The 14,136-nt window shown below is 43.4% G+C and overlaps 1 protein-coding gene across 1 annotated transcript in view; it reads left to right on the forward strand.

The window, feature by feature from the left end:
- The window catches only part of LOC127575302 (CUB and sushi domain-containing protein 1-like), a 2,402,828-nt gene extending 2,401,224 nt beyond the window's left edge, over positions 1-1,604 (forward strand). The window contains 1 exon segment of the mRNA XM_052025075.1: positions 1,385-1,604. Within this exon segment, the coding sequence (XP_051881035.1) occupies positions 1,385-1,544 (160 nt within the window). The 3' untranslated portion in view covers positions 1,545-1,604.
- Positions 1,605-14,136: the final 12,532 nt, after the last annotated feature.

Below are 14,136 nucleotides of genomic sequence, written 5' to 3' on the forward strand. Positions count from 1 at the left end.
CCATGTGTGCACGGGTGTGATGAAAAACTTACTTGCAGCAGCATCACAGGCACAGAGCATCAGATAGGCAGCATTCACGAGTTGTGTTGCTGGACAACTGATGTACTGGAACCACAACACGCGAGGTAAAAACTTATAGAACTAGACCAGGGAGAGAGGATTTGCTCAAATCTGCGGGCAGCCCAAGAGTTTTCACAATTAAAGTGACACATTGATTCTGCTTGCTGCATCCACTAAATGTCAGTTGAGCCTAACACACTCTTGGTACTGCTTGCTCGGACTTCCTTTTGGGTAAAGATCTCTCCCTTAAGAAAGGTTAATGCACATAAAATGAATCATTCTCGAGTTTTACTGACCTTAAACGATGGCTCCTCCTTTCTTGAGAATCAAACCTGGAACAAAACGACTGGCTTTATGAACCGTGCTGTAATTTGCATCACGTGCTTTTTGTTCCACAGTACGATGTTTTACCGTTCATACTTTGTGTAACACTGTCAGTAAACTCCTTCTTCCTCCCCATCCAATTTTCTGCTTTTCTTTTCTATTCCTTTCCCGAGGGCGGTGACTCATGCTGGGGTACGCTTCCATAGGCATCGGCAGCCTTCTAGTAACTTGCCCAAGTGGCCATTCTTCATGTGTGAGCCTAGACGGTGAGTGCTGGCGGATTATTCAATCATGGGGGGGGGGGCATCCATATGAGCCCAGACCATCCTCACCTGATTTCCACACATGTGCATTTTCATGCAGGGGTCACCCAACAGCAAGTAGGCGTAGCAAACCTGCCTCTGTATATTCCCGCCCCACCCCCCCTCTCTCTCTCTCTCTCCCCTCTTCTCGGGAATATTGAGGCAAGCTATAACCAGCTAACTCAGCACTAGTTCCTGTCCATCTATCACTGAACATATGGAGGAGCTTGAAAATTCCTTTTCTTTATTTTCTGTGCCTTTACTCAACCATACATGGAGGAACATTGTTGCTCTGTTGACATTAATTCTTCTCAGGTGAGCCACTGGATGTGCATTAGACTACAATTGAATACAGTGGTTTTGAAAGGACAACTTTCTATGTGTGAAGCAAATAAAGTTTTTATACGTGCTGCTGATAAGAATCAAATTGTGAGTGTCAATGATACTGTAAACATAGAGAGACTGTACAGTCTTGGGACTGGGATGACTGAGTGACATTTCCTGGATTTGGTCAGATAACAGGGTGATCCGGATGGAGTGATTATCTCATGGAATTGGGCAACAGATCTTCTAAGGTGTTTTGGAGGGGCCTGTTTCTAAATGATTTGGTCCTTTCCATCTTGATCTACTCTATGTTGTTTGGAGAGCTTGATTTAATAAAAAGAGAAACTTAATATCTTTGTTTCTATTCCTTCCAGAACAAGACCAAAAGTACAATATAATGGCTACGTTGGCCATGAAAACACAAATGGACAGGCTTCTTTTGAAAATCCCATGTATGATACTAACTTAAAGCCCACCGAGGCAAAGGCTGTGAGGTTTGACACAACACTGAACACTGTGTGTACAGTGGTATAGCCATCACTTTGACTGCTGACTAACTGATATTAGCCATACCTCTACCTGGCGAGCAGCAAGTCCTCCGGTGCCATATACCACATCGCTCTGCAGTGATACTCTCTGACAACTTTTGTTAGGACAAAAAAAACAAAGGCAATGGAGTTCTTTTTTTTTGCTGGGACAGTACCCTCAAGCAACAAGTTAAAACAATTCCTTCAAACTTCTAACACAGGAAGAACCAAAACCAAGTCCTGGATGAGTTTGAATCTTTCTGTTCCTGATCCAAATAGCAGATTTTTTTGTTACATATTCTTCCAAGAAGAGGTGAAAGTGGACAAGAAAAGGACAAAACTTATTCCATTACTGACACTAGCAGACTCTAGATGAACTTAATATTTACAGCTGTCTACATCACAAAAATGACCATCGTCCTAAAACAGGGCAGCTTTGGAATTATTTTCATTTGTTGTATGGAAAGTCTACTGCACAATCCTTTGCACTAGTGCGTTATGAATGAATGAATAGGATACTGGCATCAATTAGAGTACAGGGTTTTGACACACTGACCATTGTACGTAACAAAAGCATTTGCTTTAAAAGAATTAAGTTTCCATTGCTGAACATCACATAAGATTATCAATGCTAATAGATATTAGAGCATTGCAACATTATTTCCTTCAGGTTTCCATTCTCATAGAGTTGGTTTCTATTGAGATCAGGCTTGTGTGTGGAAACAAAATTGAGAATTTTTATGGTTCCTTTGGAAAAAAAGTCAATTGGATATTGTTGTTTGAACAAGTTGTTACAAGCCAAAAAAAGCTGAATTTTTAATACAATATTATATTTCCAAACGATTAGTATTTTCTGTCTCTCAACAGGCTGAAGTGCAGAAATATCATAGAAATCTATTCTGTTGTCCAAATAGCTTATATAAATACTGCCTTTTATAAATTATATTCAGAGAGAAAAAAAACTTATTTATTTTCCCAAGAAGAATGTGTGAAAAGTTGTTGCTTCATCTTGTCTGTTTTAAATGTGAGTTACACACTACAGGCATTGTGGAGGGGGAAGCAAGAGGTCCTTAATGGGGGCAATGCACTGTAACATTTGCCGAGACGTCCCTGGACTCCAGTTTGAGCTCCTTGTGGACGCTGGGATACACTGCACGCTCACCTATTCGTCCAACTAGTGGATAGACAATGTCCTCCACCTTCACTGAAGAAGATGGTGCATGAGAGAATAAAAGTTAGTCCTCACACAGTACTTGATGATTTTTGATGACCAGATGAAATACATCTTGTCACCCATTTGCTTGCTCTTTTCAGCCAAAAGACACGCAGAAAGGGTATGAAACAGGAGACTGATTCGGTTAAACAAATCTAGAGTCTCGGGGTTGAAGTGTGAATGTTGCACGTTACTGGAGAGGAAAATGGAGATACTTTTTGTTTCTGGGCAATGTTCCATTCATCCAAAAGAGTGCCTTCACTTGTGACCTATGTATTCTCATAGCTTTACTCACAACCAGTTCATACTGTGAAGAAAACCACAGTAAGTGTTTGATTTCTTTAATCTATCTTGACATAGCAGCCTAAAAGGGAACACTGTCTCATTCATAGCAACAGCATAGAAATGCACTACGCACAGGCAACAAACAGTTTTGCCAAGGTGTGGACAAAGCCCACAAGGTCACAAACTCGGAGAGGGTGTGATGCAGGTCACTGTTTAAAAAAAGCTTAGAGATTACTGCTGATGATGTGTTTACTTAAAATGGGTTAACATAGCTCAATAATAGAGTGAAATGACATTTTAAAATGCTTCTTTCTCTCCACCCAAATTACGAGACGAACTTCTATGAACATTTTAATCGGAATAAATGTTGGACATTAATATACTCAACGGTCAGTTTTAGGCTCTAGTCCTCATTTGCCCTTGTTTAATCTCGTTGAGGTCTCCGCTCCCAATTGCCGATCCCAACTTTAGTAAGTAAGCGAGTCGTGTTAGTCGGAGAGGTTAGTAAAAGATTGTGTTACAGTGAGATTTGATTGGAGGTAGGAAGTATTATTTTTCTAAATAAAATATTTTGTTCCTGGCTGAAAGTTTGTCAGAAACAAACGGATTTCACAAACAGAACTTTCTGCATTTTGCTTCTTTGTTGAGGTCATTTTAATAAATCACATGGGCTCTCTTATTTTTTTGAATAATTAAGATTTATTTTCTATTTACTGATCAGCAATTAATAACTGGACTGGCAAAGATGTAAAGGACACAATGATTTGGAAAATATTTATGACTTTGCTCATAAAGGGTTCCTAGATTTAGCCCTTAACTAGTTGTTGCATCAATGTGGACCAACTTCCAACCTCTAGGTTACCTGCCATAACTGATGCAGGTTGCTCAAGCTCCTATTTTAATCACAGGTGCACAAACCTGGAAAATTTGAACGATTTTGTTCATCAAGCATAAACTGCAGAAGGTTTTATGGTCAAAAGGAGGCACAATGTTAAAAGGAAAGAACTGAGTGGAAGTTTATGATATTCAAGTGCAAAGTACATGGTTTCCAATTTGAAAACGTCTTTAAAAATTCAATCTGGACCTTAGATGGCTAAACATCTGACAGCATGTTCAAAAGCAAAAACTACAGGTGCTGGAAATCTGAAATAAAAATAGAAGGTGCTGTAAATACTTACCAGGTCAGGTAGAGAGCATTTTTTTCCCTTCACCTCTATATGACTAACACCCCACAAACCTTATTGCAAATTAACCTGCTCTGTTTTCTTGGCAGTGCGCATCGACAGTGTATCACAGGACACATTATGATTTTAGATTCTTTTTAAGCACTTAAAACTACGAGCAAGCATCAGCTTGAATTGTATCACAAGGTAGGCTGATAAACTGAGCCCTTCATGTCCTTGTTCTAGTCGACTATCTGAACTGCCTTTTTGGGGTGGATGCAAATTGTCACTGGGTTTCACACTTGAAGTGTTGGTTTATTACAGACAAATGTACCAGTTGTCTGCCGGGTTTTGGAATGGGAAAAAACAAAAATCACAAAGCAAACTTTGCCCTTCTCAGAACAATATCCATTGAAGTCTAAATACTATGTGTCACACAAAGCCACGCGCTGAAATTCATAACAAAGGTTTAGAGATTCATTAGCTCATTGAAAAGCCAGCCTCATACTATCAAAATACAGTTAACACCAAGTTGCAATATGAATTTCCACATGTTCCGCCTTGTAAACCCTAATGCAACATACTTCTATTAACCATGTACATTACCCTCACCACAGATTAATGTGCAAACTGGTTTTGGAACTCACATTGGACTACTTCGGACTTTTATGGGTGAATACTCCTCAGAGAGTGTGTGCAGTACAAATATTGCATCGTGTTAGCTAACAGATAGCCTCCACCTGCTGGTGGAGGCAAACATTATGGTATCGCTGAAAGAAAAGTACCTTTTAGTCATCAAAGGTGAGAGAAGACACCTGGTCCAAGCAGAATGATGTGGAAGATACATTTGGTAGACCAAAGCAAAAATTGGACGTAGGACTTTTGGGGTTCTTTCTTGATGTTGGCCAGTGGGAGTCAGTGCTGAAACCCACTCTCTTTCAATAATATGGGAAGGACTTTCCCATTTCTTTATTCCCAGGTAGAATCACTAGGATTGTCCCTCATCGTCCAGTAATTAAAAACCAAGGTTGAAGACATCGGTGTTAGCAGAGAGGAACCACTTGGTTGGAAGGAGGGGTGGGGGGGGGGGGGGGGGGGGAGAGTTTAAAAAGAATGTTTCTTTTTCATTGTGATTGAACATTTATCATTTGGGTAGGATAATAATGGGAGATCATGCAATACAAGATTCAGGCATACATCCACATTGAAGTGGCAACCCTCTTTCTAGGCAGTAAGACTGAGAGTCGGCAGTAGAGCAGCAGCTCTTAATCTTACACTGTAAGACAAAACCCTTTCAAATTCTCATTCCTACCTCTGGTCTCGCTGCCTGAGCAGTGGTGTTCCATTCTTGATAAACACGAGCTCCCAAGTCATACTTTGGAAACTATTGAGAGTACGGCTCCCTTGAGGGTGTTGAAGAGAGGTCTGAGACAATCTGGTGGAGAAAATGGGCAATTTGAATACAAGCTGAAAAAACCCCAGAGAAGACTTTCTGAGACAGGACCATTTACTTCTGTGTTGTACGCTGCTCTTTATCTTACAACATTTTGCCTTTATTCAGGCTGGTTGCAATAATGTTTTCTGTGTAAAATATTTTGTAAAAACAAACAAAAATATGCTGTAAAAATGCCTATCAATCATTTCAGTGCCATTGCAACAAAGGCATTATCATTACACCATTCCACTCCTTGCTGTTGACTTGAAGTAGATGCAAAAGATCCTTTTGTACAGAGATATATTTTTAATGAGGAATTTGTAAAATGATTAAATATGCCAGACCTTTTTCAATATTGTAGGTAAAAAGGTGTTAAAATAAATGTGTTTTTACTATGTAAAAGAAGTAATTTTCCCTATACTGTAAAAAAGAAATCTTGTTTAAAGAGTAGTATCTATAGCTGGTTTTAAACTTTTAATTTTATTGCACATGAAAGTTATCATTACAGTGGCCTGTTACAATGAACAGTATTCCCTTTTTACCATTAAAACCTGTGATAAAAGATTGTACTCTCGCCTGTGCAATGCTGCCCACCTCTGAAGCTAATTTAAAAATTCTAATTAAATACTTCATCACAATTTTTTACGTCTTGTGTGTGGAATATGTACAGAAACACACCATTTTTGGGAGTGCATTGAAGCAGTGTGTTTGGTTGCTATGGCAAACATGACAAAGGGGTTTGGAATAGAGTCACAGAGCAATGCAGCATGGATACAGGCCCTTCGGCCCAACCAGTGCCCATGCAGCTAGTCCCAATTTCCTGCTTTAGACCCATATCCCTCTAATTCCCGCCCCTCCGTGTACCTATCCAACTACCTCTTAAATGACACTATTGTACCTGCCTCACCCACTTCCTCTGGCAGCTCGTTCCATTTACTCACCACCCTCTGTGTGAAAAAGTTGCCCCTTTTAAATCTCTCCCCTCTCACCCTTAACTTATGTCCCCTAGCTTTGGTCTCCCCTACCCTGGGGAAAAGACTGTTACTGTCCACCTTATCTATGCCTCTCATAATTTTAGAGGTCGCCCCCTCATTCTCCTACATTCCAAGGAATAAAGACCTAGCCTGGCCAACCTCTCCCTGTAACTCAGGCCCTCGAGTCCTGGCAACATACTTATAAATCTCTGCACTCTTTCCGGTTTAACCATGTCTTTCCTATTAACAGGGTGGCCAAAATTGTCCACAGTACTCCAAGTGCGGCCTCACCGACGACTTATACAACTGCAACGTAATGTCCCAGCTATGAAACTCAGTGAATCTGCAACAAATTGACTTAGGGACCATATTGCAAAGATCTAGTTGGTCTCCATGGCCTGGGATTCTTGTCTCTCAATAACAATTCCATTCATGAGTTGGCTCTGGTTACCCTGCTGCCCAGCAACAGTGATGACATCATGCAGGCCAAACAACCAATCACATTAAAGAATTCTCACATCTTACTTTTCAATCCTAACTTTTAAGCAAACTTTTTAAAAGACATGTTACAGAAAGAAAACAAAAATCAGGGTATATTTATGACATGGAAACCTGAAATAAAAGCAAAAAATACTGGAAACACTCAGCAGGACAGACAGTATCCGTCAAAAGAGAAACAGTTAATGTTTCAGGTTGAAGTCTCAGCTTTCCCTGTCTTTAATTGCACATGACATTAATTTAGCAGCTGAAATATAATTTTTTATAGGCATTAATAAATATGAAGGAACTGGACCACACAAGATTAATTTTTATAAGAACAGGGGGATATTAAGCAGTAATTATGGGTCAGCAGACTCTGAGACCTTAAGTTAAACTTCTTTCTAAATGGCTTCAGTGATTTTTCATATGTTTTTACAGTGAGAATGCCATGTGGAAGTTACCAGTGATTCCTGATCCGTGATATCCATTATCAGGCGCAGGATATCACAGGCAGACTCCAGATGCTGGTGACAATTTCACAACATAATGATGATGAATGCTGACAGATTCATCACCACCAGCGCAAAATCTGGGCCAAAGTGTTTATAGAGTATGACATGCTACAGATAAGTTGGACTGAAGTCGAAAATAAAGGAGAGAATTGTCACATTAAAGTAATTTTCCTCTCGAACAATGCATGAAGATTAATTTTATTTGGCAAGTGGGCCACGTGGGTTTTTCCAATCTTGTTTTGGTATGAGCGAGTCGAGGAAAATAGCAAAAGCAAGGAGTTTCCCAATTACTTTCAAGTCTAATTACAGTGCCCCAGATGTGTCTGAACTAGACCACAGAAAAGGAATCTTTCTCCGGTATATGTTGATTCTTCAAACTGACTCATTTATAAGATTTCTTTATTAGTCACATGTACATCGAAACACACAGTGAAACAAATCTTTGCGTAGAGTGTTCTGGGGGCAGCCCGCAAGTGTCGCCACGCTTCCGGCGCCAACATAGCATCCCCACAGCTTCCTAACCCGTACGTCTTTGGAATGTTGGAGGAAACCGGAGCACCCGGAGGAAACCCACGCAGACACGGGGAGAACGTACAAACTCCTTACAGACAGCAGCCGGAATTGAACCCGGGTCGCTGGCACTGTAATAGCAGCGCCTATGGCAGTTTAACAATCTCACTTAGTGCAAACATTCCCAAATTATTTTGCTGAAATTCCCCTTACAGACCGAAATCCAACCTCTCTTGATCCAAGGCTGATGGGAACTATACTTGTGCAGCTTGGAAAATGTGCACTGGCATTGTTGGTGATGAATTTTAATAATTCTATCCTTATTCTGAATTTCATATCCAATTTTGCATTGGATAGGGATAAAGATTTTGTGCCAGGCAATCTTGCCCAATGTGCATTGGTGCAAGATATCCCAATTCAGGAAGGATCCTTGCAACTACTGGGGTGATGGTAAGATTTCTTTATTAGTCACATGTACATCGAAACACACAGTGAAATACATCTTTTTGCGTAGATTATTCTGGGGGCAGCCCGCAAGTGTCGCCACACTTCCGGTGTCAACATAGCATGCCCACAACTTCCTGACCCGTACGTCTTTGGAATGTGGGAGGAAACCGTAGCACCCGGAGGAAACCCAACGCAATCACAGGGAGAACATACAAACTCCTTACAGACAACAGCGGGAATTGAACCCGTGTCGCTGGCGCTGTAATAGCGTTATGCTAACCGCTATGCTCCTGATAACATGGGGCAAATATGAAACAAAACCAAATGTGGATGCTGCCTGGAATAGACAGCAGGTGTTATAAGGAGAGTTTGGACAAACTTGGGTTTTCTGGAGCAGCGGAGGCTGAGGGGAGACCTGATAGAAGTTTATAAGATCATGAGATGTGTAGATAGAGGAGGCAACTGGTACCTTTTCCCAGAGTCGAAATGTCTAATACTAGAGGTCACGCATTTAAGGTGAGAGGAGAAGGGGGCAAGATTTTTTTTAAAACAGAGAGCGGTGGGTGTGTGCCAGGGGTGGAGGTGGAGGCAGGTACAATAGAGGCATTTAAGAGGCTCTTAGACAGGCAGATGGATGTGCAGAGAGTGGAGGGATGTGGACATTGTGTAAGCATAAAGGATGAGTTTGGTTAAGCATTGAATTAGTTTGGCACAACATCGTGGGCTGAAATGCCTGTTTCTGGGCTGTGTTGTTCTATATTCGGGAGCACGTGTATCTCACTGCATACCCTGTCTACCTTGTAACACACACTGTTTATCCTAGAGCTACAATGCTTGCAACTTCAGCAGACAGATAAGAAATCATTTATACCTAGGGTAGGGGAATCATTAATACATCTATTCATGAAAATCAAGAACATTTTTTGAACGATGTTTCCGTCAGTAAGAGAGTCCAGGACCCGAGGGCACACCTCGGAATAAAAGGATGTCCCTTTAGAACTGAGATGAGGAGGAATTTCTTCATCCAGAGGGTGGTGGATCTGTGGAATTTGTTGCCACAGAGGGCTGTGGAGGCCAAGTCATTGGGTGTGTCTAAGGCAGAGATTGTTAGGTTCTTGATTGGTGAGGGGGTTAAGGTTAGGGGGAGAAGGCAGGAGAATGGGGTTGGGAAAAATATCAGCCACTATTGAATGGTGAAGCAGACTCGATGGGCCGAATGGCCTCAATCTGCTCCTATGTTTTATGGTCTATTTTTTCTAAACACTTAAACAAAAGTGTCATAGAGTTATACAGCACGGAAACAGGCCCTTCAGCACAATGATCACCAACCACTTATTGACACGAATCCCATTTTATTCTCCCCACATTCCCATCAACCTCCCCCGAGGTTCCACCAGTCGCCTGCACTCCGGGGAATTAGATTTTGAATTCTGCAGCCCATTTATAAGTGGGGATTTCAGAGAGGGAGAGAGGGAGAGAGCGCGTGAGAGAGAGAGAGAGAGAGAGAGAGAGTGGGAGAGAGAGGGAGAGAGAGGGAGAGAGGGAGGGAGAGGGAGGGAGAGGGAGGGAGAGGGAGGGAGAGAGAGAGGGAGAGGGAGAGAGAGGGAGGGAGAGAGAGGGAGAGGGAGGGAGAGGGAGGGAGAGAGAGGGAGAGGGAGGGAGAGAGAGGGAGGGAGAGGGAGAGGGAGGGAGAGGGAGGGAGGGAGAGATGGAGAGAGAGAGAGGGAGGGAGAGGGAGGGAGAGGGAGAGGGAGAGGGAGGGAGGGAGAGAGGGAGAGAGAGAGGGAGAGGGAGGGAGAGGGAGGAGAGAGAGAGGGAGGGAGTGAGTGAGAGGGAGGGAGAGGGAGGGAGAGGTGGAGGATGGGAGGGAGGGAGGGAGAGGGAGGGAGAGAGAGAGGGAGAGAGAGAGAGGGAGGGAAGAGGGAGGGAGAGGGAAGGAGAGGGAGGGAGAGAGAGGGAGGGAGAGGGAGGAGAGGGAGGGAGAGAGAGAGGGAGAGAGAGAGAGGAGAGGAGAGGAGGGAGGGAGGAGAGGGAGGGAGAGGGAGAGAGGGAGAGGGAGAGAGAGATATGATGTTGAATCCAGGTTGAGCTGGGTGAGTGTAGTGCCTGTCAGCAGATTTCCCACCTCTGGGACATAACCAGAAGCAAGAAGCTGCTGAAAGATGATTTCCCTGAGCCAATGGCAAGACCCGGCACAATAGAATCAGGCCACAAGGGTGCCGCACTGGTCGTGCCCATGCAACCACTGAGAAGACCTTTCACGGGTGGCAAAACTATATCGGCAAATGACAAAGAACACATAACAGTACAGCACAGAACAGGCCCTTCTGAACCTACCCCCTCTCACCTTAAGTGCATGCCCTCTGGTATTGGATCGCTCAATAATGGGGAAAAAGATATTGCTTGTCCACCCTATCTATGCCCCTCATCATTTTACACACTTCCAACAGATCACCCCCCAGCCTCCGGCACTCCAGAGAAAAGAGCCCAAGTTAGTCCAGCCTCTCCTGATAGCACATGCCCTCTAATCCAGGCAGCATCCTAGTAAACCTCCTCTGCACCTTCTCTAAAGCCTCGACATCCTTCCTGTAGTCAGGTGACCAGAATTGCACGCAATACTCTAATTGCATCCTAACCAGAGTTCTATAGAGATGCATCATAACTTCTTGACTCCTGTACTCAATACCTCGATTAATGAAAGCAAGCATTCCATAAGCCTTCTTAACCACCTTGTCTACCTGTGTAGCCACTTTCAATGAGTCATGGACTTGCACCCCAAGGTCTCTGCTCTTCAATACTGTTAAGGGTCTTGCCCTTAAGAGTGTACTGCCTCTTGACATTAGTCCTACCAAGGTGCGACACCTCACATTTATCCGGGTTAAACTCCATCTGCCATTTCTCTGCCCACATCTGCAGCTGATCTATATCACGCAGTATCTGTGGCCTTTATCCATTGGAGCATAGGAGAATGAGGGGTGAACAAAGAATATTACAGCACAGTACAGGCTCGTCAGCCCACAATGTTGTGCCGACATTTTATCCTGCTCCAAGATCTATCTAACCCTTCCCTCCTACATAGCCCTCCATTTCTCTATCATTCATGTTCCTATCTAAGTGTCTTAAATGTCTCTAATGTATCTGCCTCCACCACCTCTGCATGCATTGCGTTCAATGCACCCACCACTCTCTGTGTAAAAAATTTACCCCTGATATCCCCCTTATACCTTCCTCCAATCACCTTAAAATTATGCCCCTTGCGTGAGCCATTGTCACCCTGGGAAAAAGTCTCTGACTGTCCACTTGATGTTGTAGAGGTTTATAAAATCATGAGGGGCATAGATAGGGTGAATGCACACAGTTTTTTTCTCCAGGGTTGGGGAATCAAGAACTAGAGGGCATGGGTTTAAGGTGAGAGGGGAGAGATTTAATAGGAACCTGAGGGGCAACTTTTTCACCCAGAGGATGGTCAGTAAATGGAAAGAGCTGCCAGAGGAAGTGGTTGAGGCCTGCATTTAAAAGACACATGGACAGGTACACGAATGGGAAAGGTTGAGAGGGACATGGGTCAAACGCAGGCAAATGGGACTGGCTTAGACGGGAATCCTGGTCAGCGTGGACTAGATGGGCTGAAGGGCCTGTTTCTGTGCTTTATGACTCTATGAAAAAGCCTAACCAAGATTGAGCCACTGTTACCACAGCCTTCCCCCAAAGAGGAACAGTCTGTAGCTGGCCATGAGACCTCGAGTAATGGATTCCAAGGCCTTGCCCTGAACTCCTGTGAAGGCCCTTCAGCTGTTCATTCCCTCAAAGGATTTCTCCGCCGCTTCTAAATCTCTGATAACCACAGACATTTAAAAACTGATTTAATTCTTTGTCGATCAAAAGTAATGAACTTGAAACACATTCAACTGATGTAAATTAGAGAACATTTAAAGGAAAAACAAACCACGTAGTATTTCCTAAATACAGCGGTCAGCCCTGCTGCGAAGATGAGACGCCAAATTCACACCATCAGAATTTGGTCACTTACATCTAACATTAGGCATGGTAGTGTAGCGGTTAGCCTAATGTTATTACAGTGCCAGCAACCGGGGTTCAATTCCAGCCGCTGTCTGTAAGGAGTTTGTACATTCTCCCCGTGTCTGTGTGGGTTTCCACTGGGTGCTCCGGATTCCTCCCACATTCCAAAGACGTACGGGTTAGGAAGTTGTGGGCATGCTATGTTGGCACCGGAAGCGTGGCGACACTTGCGGGCTGCCCCTAGAACACTCTATGCAAAAGAGGCATTTCACTGTGTGTTTCAATGTACATGTGACCAATAAAAATATATTATCTTATCTTTAAGAGCAATCCAGCTAAGTGCACTGCACCACCCTACCAGGGCCCTGAAAATTCTTTCTTTTTAGATACTTCTCCAATTCCCATTAGCAAGACATAGTAACATCTGAGCCAGTAATTTGCAGGATTCATGAAAACACTGTCTACACTTTAAATTGCAGCACTAAGGGCCATAGACACAAACTATTAAATGGAAAACTCAACATTTCAGGGGTGTAGCTGGTAGAGCTGCTGCCTCCCAGTGGCAGAGATGCAGGTTCTATCCTGACCTTGGAAGCTGCATGTTTGGAGTTTGTACAAACTTTCTGTGGCCATGTGGGTTTCTGCTTGATGCTCCTCTATCCCCCACAGAGAACGCACACCAGTCCTCATTGAGGGGTCAGCAGTGGAAAGGATGAGCAGCTTCAAGTTCCTGGGCGTCTATATTTTGGAGGATCTATCTTGGGCCCAACACACCGATGCAATCATGAAGGCACGGCAGCAGCTCTTCTTCGTTAGGAGTTTGAAGAGATTTGGTACGTCACCAAAGACCCTTACAGATGTCTACAGATGTACAGTGGAGAGCATTCTGACTGGTTGTATCACCACCTGGTGTGGAGGCTCCAATGCACAGGATCGCAAGAGGCTGCAGAGGGTTGTAGACTCAGCCAGCTCCATCACGGGCACAACCCTCCCCACCATCGAGGACATCTTCAAGAAGGCAGCATCCATCACTAAGGACCCTCACCACCCAGGACATGCCCTCTTCTTGTTACTACCATCGGGGAGGAGGTACAGGAGCCTGAAGACCCACACTCAACAATTCAGAAACAGCTTCTTCCCCTCCGCCATCAGATTTCTGAACCCATGAACACTACCTCGTTATTCCTGATTTTTGCACTACTTATTTATTTTGTAATTAAAAGTGATGTGCGCTGTACTGCTGTCACAGAACAATAAATTTCACATCATAAAGTCAGTGATAACAAATCTGATTCTGAGTCAGATCCCAATGATGCGCAGGTCAGTAGATTAATTGACCACTGTTCATTACCCCCAGTGTGTAGGTGAGTGGTTTGAATCTGGGGGGAATTGATGGGAATGAGGGTAGAATAGAAAATGGGCTTAGTGTAGGATTAATGTAAATGGGTGCTTGATGGTCAGCACAGACTTTATAGGCCGAAGGGCCTGTTTCCATGCTGCACCTCTCTATCAACTCTGTGACTCTATGATTTCTTCAAGTACTTTATTCCCTGGAGTGCA

This window comes from Pristis pectinata, chromosome 10, assembly GCF_009764475.1.
Source record: "Pristis pectinata isolate sPriPec2 chromosome 10, sPriPec2.1.pri, whole genome shotgun sequence".
In the NCBI taxonomy this organism is placed as follows: domain Eukaryota; kingdom Metazoa; phylum Chordata; class Chondrichthyes; order Rhinopristiformes; family Pristidae; genus Pristis; species Pristis pectinata.